This window comes from Coenobita brevimanus, chromosome 63 (genome assembly GCF_032717465.1).
Source record: "Coenobita brevimanus isolate Jiangsu-jjx chromosome 63, ASM3271746v2, whole genome shotgun sequence".
Taxonomy (NCBI): domain Eukaryota; kingdom Metazoa; phylum Arthropoda; class Malacostraca; order Decapoda; family Coenobitidae; genus Coenobita; species Coenobita brevimanus.
The window spans coordinates 24,942,567-24,959,959 of record NC_137016.1 but is presented as its reverse complement, the minus strand read 5'-3'; the positions used below and the strand labels follow the sequence as shown (position 1 = coordinate 24,959,959).

The window sequence follows — 17,393 nt, the reverse complement described above, 5'->3', positions numbered from 1 at the left end:
AGGCTGACAAATGAGGACATAAAGGAGCTTTGTCGTGTGGATGTGGATGTGACTGGAAGCATTAGGAGGAATACACTGAGGTGGACTGGCCATGTGGAGAGGATGGAGGGTGAAAGACTGACGAAGAGAGTGTATGTGAGTGAGGCGGAGGGGAGGGAGAGGGAGGGGGAGGCCGAGGATGAGATGAAGGGATGGGGTGGAGAGGTATATGAGAGAGGGGGGGGGGTGTGTTGGGGGCAGGGCAGTGAAATGGCGGGGGACAGGGTGACGTGAAGGCGATTTGTTTGTGGCCACCCCGAACGGGATTGAGGCGTCTGGCAATAGATAGATACACTGTCAGATCATATAAGACTACTGTAAAGTTTGGCAGGCTGGGAGCTGTTTTTGGAGTAGTATAAGCAGGAACTGCGGCACCATCAGATGTAAACAAACAAATGTTATGTGTAGTTGAGGTGTTTCTAGAATCTGCTCAGTACATACTGAAAAGCAAGTTATACTTCGCAACAAATCAACACCATTCACTATATAACTTTTTTTTAATGAGAAAATACCTGAGACTGCCAAGAAATAACATAACTATCTGCACAGCAGTCTATTTAGAATCAAACCACGGTAACCTCTACCTCAGCTTACCATCTCTGCCTTCAAGGATGCAAGGGGAATATTTCAAGGCATTTTTTAGATGATAAACTAGTAAACTCTTACTTTGTGCTCCTCCATACAGAATTCATCCAACAATATCTTGATCCCCTGACAGTTACTAAAACTCATCAACATCCATTCCTTGCTTTCTTACACAAAAGTCTATGGTGACAACTAACCCCTCAGCTGGTACGAGTGCAATGGCCCTGGGCTGGTCAAGGTGGTGCCAGAAGAGAACACGGCGGTGAGTAGAGTAGAGGCTGGCCACTTCTATCCTATTGGTGTCAGAATCAGTCCAGTACACCTTCTCACCCAGCCAGTCCACTGCAAGTCCATCTGGTGATACTATTCCTCGTGATATTACCATCACCTGAAAAATAAAGCTGGAGTAAGAACATGATCATATCATTTCTTTAAATATTTCCAAAAAGTTTATAATCCAACCTAATTCCCTTCTGAGTAAAAATAAGGCTGGTCATTAAATGAGTTGTGTAGAACTGACTAAGCGGAGTGCTGATATGGGCAAAATCAAGTTTGCAATATAAATAAGTAGGAAAATGTCCTTTGTATCTCATGAGAGACTCCAATGCTTTGCCTTCCATCTATCTATCTATCTCTTGCCAGATGCCTCAATCCCATACAAGGTGGCCACAAACAAATCGTCTCCACGTCGCCCTGTCCACAGCCATTTCACTGCCCAGCTCCCAACTCACACCCCCTTCTCTCATATACCTCTCCACTCTATCCCTCCATCTCACCCTTGCCCTCCCCCTCCCTCTCTCCCCCTCCACCTCACTCATATACACTCTCATCGTCAGTCTCTCACTCTCCATCCTCTTCACACCTCAATGTGTTTCTCCTAATGTTTCCTATCACATCCACACCCACACCACAACGCTCCTTTGGATCCTCATTTGTCTGTCTGTCTCTCCATGTACAGATACACATAGTTCCCTATGCAGATGATATAACACTTACCTGTACGCACCAAAACACAAACACAACTGCACACATCATTCAACCTTACCTCAACACACTACACAAATGGTTCACCACAAACCGGCCCAAAATAGCCCCAGCCAAATCTACGGTGACTCTTCTCACAAACTGGACAGCAGAACACAGTCACATCCCACACCTCACCATAAGCAACACCCCCCTACCACACACACACACACACACACACACACACACACACACAAAGTCCTTGGTGTAACATACAATACATCAATGTCATTTAAACAACACATCTCAAACATTAAAAATAAAATAACACCAAGACTCAATGCTTTGAGGTCACTTACCCATACAACATTGGGACACAACAAAGAAACCACCACCACAATATACAAACAATACATACGTTCAGTGATGAACTATGCAAGCCTTGCCTGGGCTTCTAACCTCGCCAAAACAAACTACAACACTCTACAGACTATACAGAACAAGGCCCTAAAAATAATCACTGGCTGCAAAGCTACTACACCCACAGACCACCTACATCAAGAAACCAAAGTCCTCAAAGTCAAAGACCACCTAGACATGAGAGGCACCCAGTTTCTTGCTGCAGCTTCCACAAACCCACAACATCCACTACAGTACATGGCAGCACATCCACCCACACCAAGGAATATCAAAACAACATCCAGCACACAATACCATACACAAATACTGTCATCTCTACCCCCCCGCCCACCTCAGATCAGCTTCCACAAACATATCCACACTCAGATCACTCGCCGCTCCATTCAATCACTTAAAAACAACACAGCTGCATGCATGGCCTCCTGACATCCACCCTTCTGAATCCTATCTTCCTTGTGAGGACAGGGTCTACCTGGCCAGGCTGAGATGTGGGCACCATCCAGCCCTCTTAAGCTACCAGAAGAGGCTGGATGACTCCGTAGCTGATGCCTGTCCAGGATGCAGCACAGCATCCCATACTATTAAGCACGTTATGGAAGACTGCATTGCACACAATCACCTACACCAACAACACAACATACACTCTTTGAGAGCTCTGTGGGAAAGCCCGGTCTTGGCCATGGCCTTCCTAAGGGACTCGGGGCTGTTAGGCCAGACTGCCTAGGGAACAACTACTACTACTACTACTACTCATTTCCACTGCTCTCACTCTTGACCTGTGTCCCTCCAACAACGTCCAAGCTTCACTACCATATGTTAGAGATGGTATCACAATACTGTCATGTAGTAACTTTTTCACCTCCATGCTCACTTCCATGTTTCTTATCACTACTTCAAGGAACCAGCAACCTTTCTTCCTTATTGTACCCTTCCAAGCATTTCATCCTCTAAACTTCCATCCTTACTCATCATACTACCCAAGTACTCAAACGTACTCACATTTTCCATTTCCACCTTCTCCAACCTCACTGTACATTCTCTGACTTCGCTTCTCTCAAAGACCATCACTTTACTATTCCCCAACATTCACCTTTAGATTCTGTTTCTTACACACTCTCTCAAACTCATCCACCAAGCCTTGCAGCTCCCCTTCATGTTCACTTAACTGTATCATCTGCCAACAACTGTACAGGGAGTTTCCAAATGCTGCCCTCTCTCACTAGGGCCACTCCAATATCCACTGCCCTTTGCCAATATGCAAAGTAATTAATATCACAGTATCTATGGCCGTACAGTATGCTTAAACACAAGTTGTGAGTCCTTACATTAGTCCATTCTTTATGCTCAATGGAAAGCACAGGCAAGCCCTCAAATTTCTATCTGGTATGCTAAGAGAGCATTAAGGGAAAGGGGGTGGTTGACAGCCCTGTATGACCTTTCCTACCTGCCTGAAGAACAGCTGGTATGTGGGAAATGCTTTAAGCAGACTGCCATGAGAGTCGCTGTGACTAATCGTTGTCAAGATGATGTCCATCACAACAAACCAGAACAATTTCCCATAATTTATTAATATAATAGCACTTGTCTGTATATTTAGGTAGGATACCAATTTCCTGGCATCAGATGGTCCGGCACCTCTTTTAATTCAGATGAAATCACTACAGGGCATTTGAAATTCCCACACTTGCCAAACTAGTGTACTAGACAGTCACTGGAAGTGTTGAGAGTACCAGGTGCTCACTTGGAATAGTTACAATACATGTAATGGTGGTGATCCTTGTATTTTGTCTCATGTTTTATCTCATATAACTTACATTTAACCCTACCTATAGCTTCTAAGAAAGATTCAAGTGTCAGTGGTGGTGTCAAGTGTACAGTAAACTTCAGTCTATTAAAAAACTCGCACCTCATGATTGTGATTAGCTGGTCCACCAAACTAATGAACTGATGAAACCGTTCAATAACCAAAAAAGGTAATAAATGGGAATGGTTCAGGGCCCACAAATTTACACTCAATTTTTTTGGTTAACACCCAAAAAATAACCCCTAAAAGGACTGGAAGGAATGGATTACCAATGTTTACAGCAATTCTGCTACTCTCAATTGTGACCCAGATGACCCTTTTCTCTCATATTTCTTGTAACTAACTTTGTGAGCCTGCAATGTTATCAATGTATTTTGTCTGTGAATATGAAATTCTCACAATTAACCATTCCTAACCATTTTCTGTTTTTGTGAACATGCCTCTTCTCATGAAATCTCTCATTCTTTTAGTACAGTTTACCTATAAATGCAATATCGCCACACTTGTTTATTTTTAACGGTAATCCCTCTAATATCCGAACACCCAATATCCGAACATCCCCTCTAACCGGACATAATCGTCCCGGGATCCAATATTTCCAAAATGGGCCAAAAACCGCAAAAAAATCGAAAAAAATCTGACTTTTTTCCCACCTGTTATTTGAAATTGCCGCCTGGCGCCGAACAGCTGTTACACCATGGTCTCTTCACCCCTTCCTTCCTCCCCCCTCCCCTGTCAGGGTTGCCATTTGGTATTTTTCATTACCAAGTGTGGGCCAATTTGTTAATGAAAAATTTGTTTGGTAATGAATCAGAATAATGCATTACCATATGGATTTTTCACATGTATGAGGATACACAGGATGGAGATGGTGGATTGTTTGCTCTCTCTGATTAATCTGCTACCCTACATAGCATGAAAATAATCAACATGGTGTTAATTATAAGGAGAGGGATTACATGTATTTCCACTTGTATATATAATTAGTGAAGAATAAATGCTAGCTTTACGAATTTGGTAATGAAAAGTTAAATTTGGTAATGGAAGTTGAGGACATTGGTAATGTGGCCATTGCGATCTGGCAACTCTGTTACCCCGCCATCATCAACAGTCACAGTCTAACTCCGATCGAGAGCAGATGCTTATAGTAGTGCAAGCCACAGGTGAATAAACTGCAATACCTCGCCACTAGAACACACAGGAATTTACAGTGTTCTGCAGTGTTAAGAAATTATAATTTAGAGTGCAGAGGATTAACTGTGGACTGCAAACTGGCGGTTCAAACCAGTCCAAGAGCCAGGGACTTGTAAGTACCCAGAATGTTTAATATTATATAAACTCACCTCTAAAACATCATTTTATGGTTCTTTTGCATTTATTTCGGTCTTTTATGTGCCTTATTGGTGTGATTTGGGTCTTAAATAGGTGCTATGCATGTCCAGAGGGGGTTGTATAGATGTTTCTCTGAGTTAGGGTCCATAAGTACAAGTCCCTAGGCTGGGGCCCAATATCCGGACAGGACCACTATCTGGACCTGCCTATGGCTCTATTATGTCAGATATTGGAGGGATTACTTACAGTCAAATCTATCTATCTATCTATTGCCAGACGCCTCAATCCCGTTTGGGGTGGCCACAAACAAATCGCCTCCAAGTCGCCCTGTCCCCCGCCATTTCACTGCCCTGCTCCCAACTCACACCCCCCTCTCTCATATACCTCTCCACCCCATCCCTCCATCTCATCCTAGGCCTCCCCCTCCTTCTTCCCCCCTCCACCTCACGCACATACACTCTCTTCGTCAGTCTTTCACCCTCCATCCTCTCCACATGGCCAAACCACCTCAGTGTGTTCCTCACAATGCTTCCTATCACATCCACATCCACACCACAACGCTCCTTTATATGCTCATTCATCAGCCTGTCTCTCCATGTGACTCCACAGGCTCCTCTTAAATAACTCATTTCCATTGCTCTCACTCTTGACTTGTGTCCTTCCAACAACGTCCAAGCTTCACTTCCATACGTTACAGTTGGTATCATGTAGTAACTTTTTCATTTCCATGCTCACTTCCCTGTTTCTTATCACTGCTTTCAAAGAACCAGCAACCTCTCTTCCCTGCTGTACCCTTTCAAGCACTTCACCCTCCAAACCTCCATCCTTACTCATCACACTACCCAAGTACTTAAACGTACTCACATTTTCCAATTCCTCACCATCCAACCTCGCTGTACATTCACTGACTTCACCTCTCTCAAAGACCATCACTATACTCTTCCCTACATTCGCCTTCAGATTCCGTTTCTTACACACTCTCCCAAACTCATCCACCAAGCCTTGCAGCTCCCCTTCGTCTTCACTCAACAACACAGTATCATCTGCAAACAACAGTACAGGGAATTTCCAAACACTATCCTCTCTCACCAGGGCCACTCCAACATCCACTACCCTACCTTGTACCTCTTTTATTACCCCATCCATGTACAGATTGAACAACCATGGAGACATGACACATCCCTGTTTCAACCCAACTTTCAAAGAGAAAAATTCACTTAGTTCACCATCCACACGCACTGCAGCCTTCGCACCATCGTACATACTCTTCACAGCATTCAATAACTTCCCATCTATTCCATATATTCTTAACACTTTCCACAATCCTTGTCTATCCACCCTGTCATATGGTTTCTCCAAATCCATGAAAGCCGCATACAACTTCTTTCCCTCCTCTACAAACTTTTCCACTAAAGATCTAAGAATGAATATCTGATCTACACAACCTCTTTCCTTCCTAAAGCCTCCCTGTTCTTCTACAAGTAATTTCTCTGTTCTTTCTCTAACTCTGTCAATAAGTATCCTACCATACACTTTTCCTATTATACTAAGAAGACAAATGCCCCTATGATTACCAAACACTTCTTTTTCCCCTTTTCCTTTGTACAAGGGAATAATTATACCTGACTTCCAATCCTCCGGGACTCTACCTTCCTCCCAGGCCAATCTGCACATCTTCCACATCCATTCTACTACTATCTCTCCCCCATGCTTCAGCATTTCACCACACACTTCATCAATTCCTGGGGCTTTCCCCAATTTAACTTTCTTCATTGCTTCCACAACTTCTATCCTGCTCATTTCTTCCTGTCTTCTCATCTCCCTCATTCTCCCAGCCATTCCCCAGCCACTTATACTCGCATTACTTCCATCCTCTTTGTTCAACAATTCCTTAAAGTGTTCTCTCCATCTGCTCACTTTTTCTCCCTTCTCCACTAGTAATCTACCATTTTTATCTTTCACTCCCCTGCTAACTTCACTTCCACCCTGTCTTACTCTTTTCACCTCTTTCCAGAATATTTTCTTACAGTCCCTCCACTTTATACTCAAATTCCTTCCAAATTCCTCATCCACTCTCTTCTTACTCTCTCTTATTAATCTTTTCACCTCTCTCTTTCTTTCTACATATAACTCTCTCTTCCGCCTCTCAACTTGTTCCACACCCCTATTTCTCATCCATTCATTGTATGCTTTCTTCTTTTGTGCCACAGCCTGTCTCACCTCTTCAGTCCACCACGCTGTTCCTTGCACCCCCCTCAGTCTTCTCTTCCTCCCACACACCACATCACATGCTCCACATATTTCTTTTGTAAATATCCTACACACACCTTCCACGTCTCCCATCTGCTCCTATTCATATTTGCCCTATCGTTCCTTCTCTCTTATATTCTGCCTTTTTCTCATCCTCTTGTAACCTTTCCACTCTCCTTGCAACTACTCCTTCCTCTCGTCTTTTCCTTCTTCTATTCCTCCATCTTACTTGAATCCTAATTCTGGCCACCACCAAGTAGTGGTCAGAAAGTCCACTCCCCCAACCTCTATAAGATCTTGCATCCATTACACATCTTCGCATCCTTTCATCGACACACACATATTCAATCATTGCCTTCCTTTCTTTCAGTTCACCACCCACCCTTCTCATCACTCGCCATGTATACCTGTGGATCATTTTATGCCTGAAGAGGGTATTGGCCCTCCCAGCACAAATGTCCACTAACGCACTCCCATTCTCATCTATCTCGGCAGGCACACCCCACTCACCAACTATTCCATCCACCTACACATTCACAACTTTACCATTCATATCACCGATCAAAAACACTCTCTCATTCCTTCCAAACTTTTCCATGCACACTTCTACATTTGTCCAGAACTCTTCTCTCACTCTTCTAGCACGATCTTGCGTTGGTGCATACACACACACAATCGCCCACATTTGTATTCCAACTTTCAACTTTACCCACACAATGCTTGACCCAACTGATCCATACTGTCTTGTGCTCTTCTTCCATCTTTTACTCACAACTATACATACTCCTTCCTTTGCCCTCTCGTTCTCACCTACTCCTGCACATATTCCCCATCCATACTCCCATTCTCTCATACTTTCTCCTCTCCATTTTGTTTCAGTTATTCCACATACTGTACATCCACTTTCGCACCCTCAAGCACCTGGACAATCTCTCTCTCTCTCTTTCACCTCATCATTCGTTTCCCTTACATTCCACGTTCTGATAACCATGTCCTTTGTCCGGTCCTTGGTCGTCATCGTTTGGTCAGTCCTTGTCCGAGGCTTATTGTTTGTTTTTTTTAGTTAGTTGTCCGGTCCTTGGTCGTCATCGTTTGGTCAGTCCTTGTCCAAGGCTTATTATTTGTTTTTTTTAGTTAGTTGTTTTCCGGGGAGGGGCACTAACCCTCCGCCAACCTTTTTAGTCGCCTTTTACGACAAGCAGGGATACTGGGGGGGTATTCTTGAAAAAACCCCCTACCCCCAAGGGGGCAGTCAAATCAAAAGGTTATTTCAATCATTGGTATCTACCTGAACACTTTACAAGTGCGTGTGGTGTGAATATAGAATTATTATGCTTCAGGGTTGTTTGCGTGTAGAAATTAAACAGCAAGAGGCACGTCAGTGCCACTGTTATCGATATGTAGCTATCCAAAGACTTAACCCTCCCAGGCACAGTCACGCGAATCGCGTGGTTTAGGCACAAAAATATTCGTCAGAAAAAAACTTATAGGCCGATTTGCGTGATTTTTGGGTGCGTCATAGGGTAACCAAGGCTTTCTTGAGGTAAGTCATTGGCAACGCTGCTTTGCCTTATCTGCCTCAGCCCGCTCCCTCCAACCTCAGTGTTTGTTGAGCAGTCAGGCGGTGGTGTTTGACAGCTCGTGGTTCCCTTTAAATCGTCCATAATTCTCCCCCTCTTGCCCAAGGCAAAGGCCCTATTGACTCAGTGAGATAATACATTGTATGTGAACATATAGTGACGTGATATTGTCGATGGAACATACATATATGTATTGAAAAGCAATTCTGGCCGTTAGCAATCGTTGGGCCTTGGAGCCAGACGCATGGTCAGTGTAGCGGGGTTTCGCCACTCCGCCCCCCCGTAGGCCGTATGGCGTGAGTGGAAATACGTATATAAATGAAGCCAAGGCATAAATATATATTGTGTGAAACATACTGTGGATGGCTTGGTGAAATTATGGAGCCAGCAAGCGTTACGTGTGGCATGAAACAGAGTGTTGTGAAGGGGCAAACCTGAAGTTGGAAGGGGAGAATTACCGGTGTTTTAGGGCTGGTATTATTGTGATTCTGATAGTGTAAATGCGTATGGAATTGTATGAAATATACGTCAAACAAGCTGCGAGTTTCCGTGAACGAGTGTGGTGTGTGCTAAAAATAGCGTTGCCTCATACTCTCAGGGAGAAGCTGACACACACACACACACTACATAACTCCTCATCTTCAAATTCCTGGTCTAACTGGATCAACACCCCTGGAGGAAGTGAGTTCTGCAAATTTTGTTGATATATGTAATAATCTATTACCATTACCTCTCACACTTTCAGACAAATAACCATTTTCTCCTACAGATTACACATATGAAAGAAAGTAAATCTCTGCAGCAGTAACTACAGAAGAGTTATGTTTATGTGTAGTAGGTTATAACAATAGAAAAACATCCATGGAAGATGTAACAGTCTGTACAGATAGGGGGAAAAAAAAGTTAGTAGCATAGTCTTCAGGCCGGTGTGCGAGGAAGAAACAGTGTGTGTAAAAGTTGGTAGCGATCGGAAGAGTAACCTCACTTTGTCGGCCAATTACCGTATTTCGCGGCATGTAAGACGCAGCATTGTGAAAGACGCACCCTTATTCTGGCAGGGCAGTTCTGTGAAAAAAAAGTTTGCCCCAACCAAGACTGCAGTAAGGTTTCTTGATAAGAGCCATTACCACACAGATACACACTCACCTTTCAGAATCTATTCATTACTGATCATCAGCCTTTGGTTTCTTTTTTTATATACAAAGAATGGTACAGGAAAAAACAAAGCCCCTTCTTGACAAAACGTGACTGATATGAGCCACTATCACTTAGATACAACACTCACCTTTCAGAATCTATTCAGTACTGCTCATCATCCTTTAGTTTCTTCTTTTATGTACAAAGAATGATACAGGAAAAGAGAAAACAAAACCCCATCTTAAAACGTGACATCAAACCACGAGGCCATCTCAACTTTGTTGACAAAAATGTATCAGTAAACTGATCTAAACACTGTTTTTAATATTTTATGAATTTAAAACCACAAATGAAGTCAATAAACTCTATTCTTTCATTCACTGACGAAAACATAAAATACAATGAATGTTCACATCAGTTCATTTATCCTAAAAGAACCCCGTCATATTCCACATCTGTTACGGAATTTCCTCACATTGCCTTGACTCAAGCACAATATCAGACGACTACCATCATTAATCATGCACTCTAACTAACCTGTAATTACCTCCACAAATAATATAAAAAGGTAGCACTTGTAAATACACAAATTACAATGTTTTACAACCAAAGTTCAATATAGCAAGGCTGCTTGGGAACAGGATAGACAGCTGTTTTTACTCTCTTCTCTCAGTATCACTCCTTCACTGTCAGCTATGTTTGCCTTGCAGCATCAACAATTAAAAATGTATGCTTCACTGATCATAATTTACTATAAACATTCATTTCAAAACATACTATGGTGAAAACATCCATTGTTACACCTTAGTAACACTGCTGCCTCCCAGTCGCTAGTCTCTACCCCTTCCTCTCAGTATCACTTCCTCACTGTCAGCGATGTTTCCCTTGCAGCATCAACAGTTAAAAATACGTTCTTCACTGATCACAATTTACTAAAAACAGACATTCATCTCAAAACATGTCGAGAATGGTGAAACTATCTCTTAGCAACACTGCTGCATCCCAAGCGCTAGACAACTGGCTCAACCCTCTTCTCCCAGTATCACTCCCTTACTGTCAGCTGTTTTCCTTGCAGCATCAACAATTAAAAATGCATATTTCTCTTACCAGAATTTGCTAAAAACAGACATCCATCTCAAAACATTCGAGTACTGTGAAAACATCCATTTTTGGTCTTAACACTGCTGCCTCCTAGTCGCTATGGTACACACACACACACGCACACATGTACACACCACATGCAACATTCGCTCACCTCTGAAACATTTACATCAGTCCGTTTTGGAGTACCCAGTGGCTTTATTATATGCCAAAAACATCAAAATGTATTTGGTTGTTCAATATAAATATCATCACTTAAGGACATGAAACATCTCAAACAATTTATTCATCCAAACATCGTCAGTGCAAGACTAAAGGTGTACAGCACCATTGATCCTAAATTTTCCATGGTTGCATCTGTCATGATCACCTAAAACCTATATTCACTTCATATTACTGACATGGTGAAAATTTCATTCATCTTCAAATCCTGAGAATTCATCACTACTTCCCCCGAGTCCTGAAGCATCACTGGAAGTCATCACCACGGTCATCATCACTGTTTCACTGTCACTTTCATACAGTAAATGGTCCTCAGTACCATCCACTGAATTGCTTATACCACACTTCGTACGATTTTAACTTGGCAATCGTTTTAACTGAGCACAGGCGATATTCAGACTTGGGGCATTTGATACAGCCCACATTAACCTCCTCAGTACATGTTTCCTGAACTGAATAAAATCATATGGCGAGCATGAATAAACTACCCTATAAAATACATTGCTGAGCTGAAGGGATTATAATAAGCGGATTATCAGTTCCCTAGCCTGACTCTTCCCACTTCTACTTCCTTAACTACACCCACACCAAACTCTCACCTACAACTTAGGATTCTGAAACGGTCGTTTCGGCCGTAACGTCCAAAATGGCAAACGATTTTACAACCTAACCTAACCTAACCTAACAAATTTGGACGTTACGGCCTAAATGATCCCCATTGCCGATCATGAGAGCTTTGCTTAGGCAGCAGAGATGCAGAGAGTGAACGTTGTCAAATATTCTGATCGCTTCGTCTGCTAAGAATACAGCAGAAATGGCGGACGCTGATATGAATGCCCGTCAGGCACTGCTATTTCAGTTATTGCATCAGTTATGCTACTCAGTGAATTTTATCCTATTTTCATAACAAAATACTGTAATTGGGTGTGCCCTGAGTTCCATAGACATTGCTAAAGTACTTCACTTGGCTGAAAAAGTGAAGCTGTAACTTCGTTAGCTTGCTAGAGTAGGGTGTACGCTAGACACTAAACTGCTAAGTTGCTAAACCGCTAAACCCCTTGACGGTATTGGCCAGTTGAGCTGAAAACAATCCCGTGAATGCTTTGTGTTCTTGAACTTGCATGTTTTAATATCTGCTGCATATATACACTCACAAAATATCACAAAAGTAACTGACCTAATTAGGGTTACTGAATTTCCATACGTGACGAAAGTCTGTTTTGATGACTTGGCAGTTTCACTAGCCAGCATCTCTCCAGCATGATTGCTTTGCTCGTTAGTGAATGGATGGCAAGCAAAGTGGTCATGATTGCCTTTCAGAAGGTTAGCAGACAGTTCACCAGTGAGCACGTTAGCTTGCTAGAGTAGGGTGTACGCTAGACACTAAACTGCTAAGTTGCTAAACCGCTAAACCCCTTGACGGTATTGGCCAGTTGAGCTGAAAACAAACCGTGAATGCTTTGTGTTTTTGAACTTGCGTGTTTTAATATCTGCTGCATATATACACTCACAAAATGTCACAAAAGTAACTGACCTAATTAGGGTTACTATATTTCCATACGTGACGAAAGTCTGTTTTGATGACTTGGCAGTTTCACTAGCCAGCATCTCTCCAGCATGATTGCTTTGCTCGTTAGTGAATGGATGGCAAGCAAAGTGGTCATGATTGCCTTTCAGAAGGTTAGCAGACAGTTCACCAGTGATCATGTACGTTAGCTTGCTGGAATAGTGTGGATGCTAAACTGTTAAATTGCTAAACCGCTAAATATCTTCACGATATTAGCCAGTTGAGCTGTAAACAAACCCACGAAAGTTTTGTGTGTTTTTGATCTCGAGTGTTTCATAAATCTGCTGCATATACACACTAGTGTATATTATTTTTAAAAATAAAATCAAGTCTGCATACTGTAGAAAACACCTGTGGTTGCTAAGCATTGAGATGATCATCTTTATAAGAGTTTCTTCTCAGTGAAGCCTAACTAACCTGCCTTAGTCCAACGTGCAGGACGCATGGGGATATTTTAAGGTAACTTTGAGACAAAAAAGTGCGTCTTATATGCCGCGAAATACGGTACTCGAAAACTATTAGACTTATCGATTTCCTGTTACAACCATCATCAATACCACTAAATTCTACGTAAGATCAATACCAGAATGTAAGCCTTTGGTAGCGTTTTGGGGGGTAAAAGGCGAGAGAAATGTTTTTGTTCCTAGCGGTTGTTGTGTGACATGACAAGCGCTCGGAGTAATAACATCATTTTGTCGGCCAGTTACTCGAAAACTATTAGACATCGATTTTCTGTTACAACCATCATCAATACCACTAAATTCTATGTATGATCAATACCAGAATGTAAGCCTTTGGTAGCGTTTTGGGGGGTAAAAGGCGAGGGAAATGTTTTTCCTCGCATTTGTTATCAGTGACATTCGCTCTGAGTAATAACCTCACTTTGTCGGCCAATTACTCGAAAACTATTACACATCGATTTTCTGTTACAACCATCATCAATACCACTAAATTCTACGTATAATCAATACCCGAATGTAAGCCTTTGGTAGCGTTTTGGGGGGTAAAAGGCGAGGGTTTTTTTCTTTTTCCTCGCGTTTGTTATCAGTGACAAGCGCTCGGAGTACTAACCTCACTTTGTCGGCCAATTACTCAAAAACCATTAGACTTATCGATTTTCTGTAACAAGCATGATCTATACCACTAAATTCTACGTATGATCAATACCAAAATGTAAGCATTATGTTACGTTTTGTGCGAGAAAAGGCGGTGGAAATGAGTGTCTCTTCCCGGCTGTTACCACTGAAAAATGCTCGTAATAATACTCTCTGTTTCTCTGCCAATTACTCGGAAACTATTGGATGTATCGATTTCACGTTTGAACCTTGATGAAGAGCAGGAAATTCTACATATGTACAATACATAAATATGTAATATTTCTGATAAGAATTCGTTGTTACGTAGACGGGAACATTGCGTACGCCTTGCGCACATCACGAAAGTCAATCACGCATGAAGTGCCTAGTACTTTTTTTCGATTTACTCAAGAACTATGAGGCGTAAGGGGTTTTCCCGTCACAGTGGGAAAGCTGGATAATTGGGGCATATTACTATGTAATAAAAACATAAGGTGCCTGGGAAAACTTTGCTCTCAGAGGTCAGTGAAATTTTTCCAAAAATGGCTCTCAGTTTTTGGCCATTTTCTCGAAAAGTATACATCGTATCTCAACCGGATTGGTTTCATTAGAAAGCTGATGAAATTCTCTATAAAAACTTATTAGATCATTTTCCTGTATGATGGAAAACCTTCAAACGGCGATGTTGGGAAGTGAAAAAAGTTTACTCGACAATGCTTCCAGGGCTAATAACTTTTTTTTGCTGGTGTTTTCCTGTGTTTTGGTCATGTTTATCAGATAGAACAAACATCCATGCATACCTGGAGATAGGTTTCATGGCAATACATGGATTTTTGGGTGGCGAAAATAAGGCAAGAATGTGTTTCATTCGCTCAAATTTGCTCAAATTTGCCGCGCGCGTGCTCCCCGGCCGGGCGGCTTCGTAGTGAAAATTCCTGCACCAGAAAACTTACTGAAACTTACCGTGCGGGAAAGGGTTAATACATGGGCTCCTCTTATGTTCACAAATGTTTTCACTCACCTATCTGGTTAAAATGGTGTAGTAACAGCTTTTTGGGGGGATTTAATGCGTTAAGACTTTTATTATGCTACAAACAAAAACAATCAAGCAGAATAAAGTAGAAGTGTTGAAAAAACTGGACAGTGGTGTTTCCATGGGGAAGTTGTGTGACACATATGGTATTGGTGCATCAACTCCTTATGATATAAAGAAGTAAACAGGAAAAATATTGAAATTCCAAACAAACAGCGATTCAAAGAACCAAGTAAACATTAGATAAACTATGAAAGATGATAAGAGTACTAAGAATGATCGCATTATGATGGAATTGTTTTGACCACATCAAATGAAAAGGACTTGTCAGGTAGCTTGATAACAAGCCAGACTCAGTTGTTCCAGAAAGATATTAAATTAGAACATGAGTGTGCAGATACTTACTGAAAGAGTCTGGGAAATAACTTAGGAACTAGTAGGACAATAACATGGAGGTTTCAAGAAGGGAAGAAGTTCTGCGATCAGATATTCATCCTAAGATGTTTGGAAGAAAATGTTCTAGAAAAGGGAAAGAGCTCGTATGCAGCCTTCAATGATTGGGAGAACATATATGGCAGAGTGAACAGGCAAGGAATGTGAAAAATATTAAAAATATATGGAGTAAATGAGAAGCTGTTGAATGCTGTGAAGAGTAAGCATGAGGGCGCTAAGGCTGCAGTGCCTGTGGATCATGAACTTGAATTTTTCTATCTGCAAGCTGGATTGAAATGGGGATGTGTCACGTCTCCATGGCTGTTCAGTCTGTATATGGATGGAATTATAAAAGAGATACAAGGTAAGGCAGTGGATGTTGGTGCAGCCACTAAGAGCAAGGGTAGCATTTAGAAACTTCCTATTCTGTTGTATGAAGATAATTCAGTACTGTTAGATCAAGATGAAGAGGAGCCAAAAGGCTTGGTGAATGAGTTTGGGAGAGTATGTAAGAAACAGAATCTAAAGGTGAATGTAGGGAGGAGTACAGTTATGGCCATTGAGAGAAATAGTCACTGAATGAACAGTGTGGCTGGAGGATGAGGAAATGGAAAATGTGAGAGCATTTAAATACTTAGGTAGTGTGATGAGTAAAGATAGAAGTCTGGAAGATGAAGTGCTTGAAAGGGCACATCAAGGAAGAAAGGTTGCTGGTTAAGGGGACTATCCTATTATTAACAATTTTTCATTGATAACAAGACCTAGCTTAACCAAATTTTTACACAAGATACAGGATGTAAAATGAAGACTTTTGAGTGCTTGTTTTTTGTAATCGGGCAATTAGAATTAGAATTAGAGGCAATAAATATATTTTCATGACTTATTTTTTACCCACGATTAAATCCCTATTCCTCCAAAACTATTGGGCCTACAATAATCATTTGATCTCATTTGAAAGGGCATGAAATGTAGATTATTGTAATAAGTCAGATATTTTCTAACTCTTCAGGTTTTGATGTTATTGCCCGCTATACATCCTTGACCCGTGCAACCCCATTTTGAATGTTTTTTTTGTACATAGAAGTCCATTACATTAAAACTATAATAGTTGGGAGTATTACTACCTATTACAACAATCTACATTTCATGCCCTTCCAAACGAGACCTAAATGATTATTATAGGCCCAATAGTTTTGGAGAAGTAAGGATCCAAAGTTAAAGAAGTTATGTTTTGAGAAAAACACATTATGTTTTGAGAAAAACACAAAGTTCAGGAAGCAACTTTATTGCATTATTTTGATGTTAAGTTCACATTGACGTCCTTGCCTTGTAGGCAGTTGGATTGGTTTGTCTGTCAATTTACAGGAAACATTGCTGCAAGAGCAATAAATGGTTGATGTAGTGCTCAAGCCATCCTTGATCATATCTATGGACAGCTCATTGTAACAGTCCCTTCACAATGCCAGAGTGTTCAGTGAGTCTTGTAGTGATGTTTTATCTGCAATAAAACACTGCCTCTGGTCTCTCTTAGTAGGCTGAGTAGGCTGAAAGGTATTCTTGAACAGCTCCCTCCGCACAGCCAAAATAGATGTGGAGAGCATTTCTGAGGTAGGAAGACCGTGAGGCAGACTGTGAAGGTGAAGGTCGTGGTGAGGTAGACAGGGAGGTAGACTGATCTGATAAGCTTGATTGTGATGCTGAACGTTGTAGTAGGGTTGTACTCTGTGACGTAGACTGTGAAGGTGAAGGTTGTGACGAGGTAGAGTATGAGGCTGACGGTCGTGGTGAGGTACGTGAGACAGGTGACGTGCAGGCGAGATGGGTGTGGTCAGAGACTGGTGTTGCCAGACTC

The 17,393-nt window shown here is 41.8% G+C and overlaps 1 protein-coding gene across 1 annotated transcript in view; it reads right to left on the bottom strand.

Moving 5' to 3' along the window:
- Positions 1-17,393, bottom strand: part of arr (low-density lipoprotein receptor-related protein 6) — an 801,354-nt gene that overhangs the window by 681,564 nt on the left and 102,397 nt on the right. Inside the window, exon 4 of the mRNA XM_080275999.1 lies at positions 822-1,012. Coding sequence (XP_080132125.1) covers positions 822-1,012 — 191 coding nt within the window. The remainder of the gene's footprint in view (positions 1-821; positions 1,013-17,393) is intronic.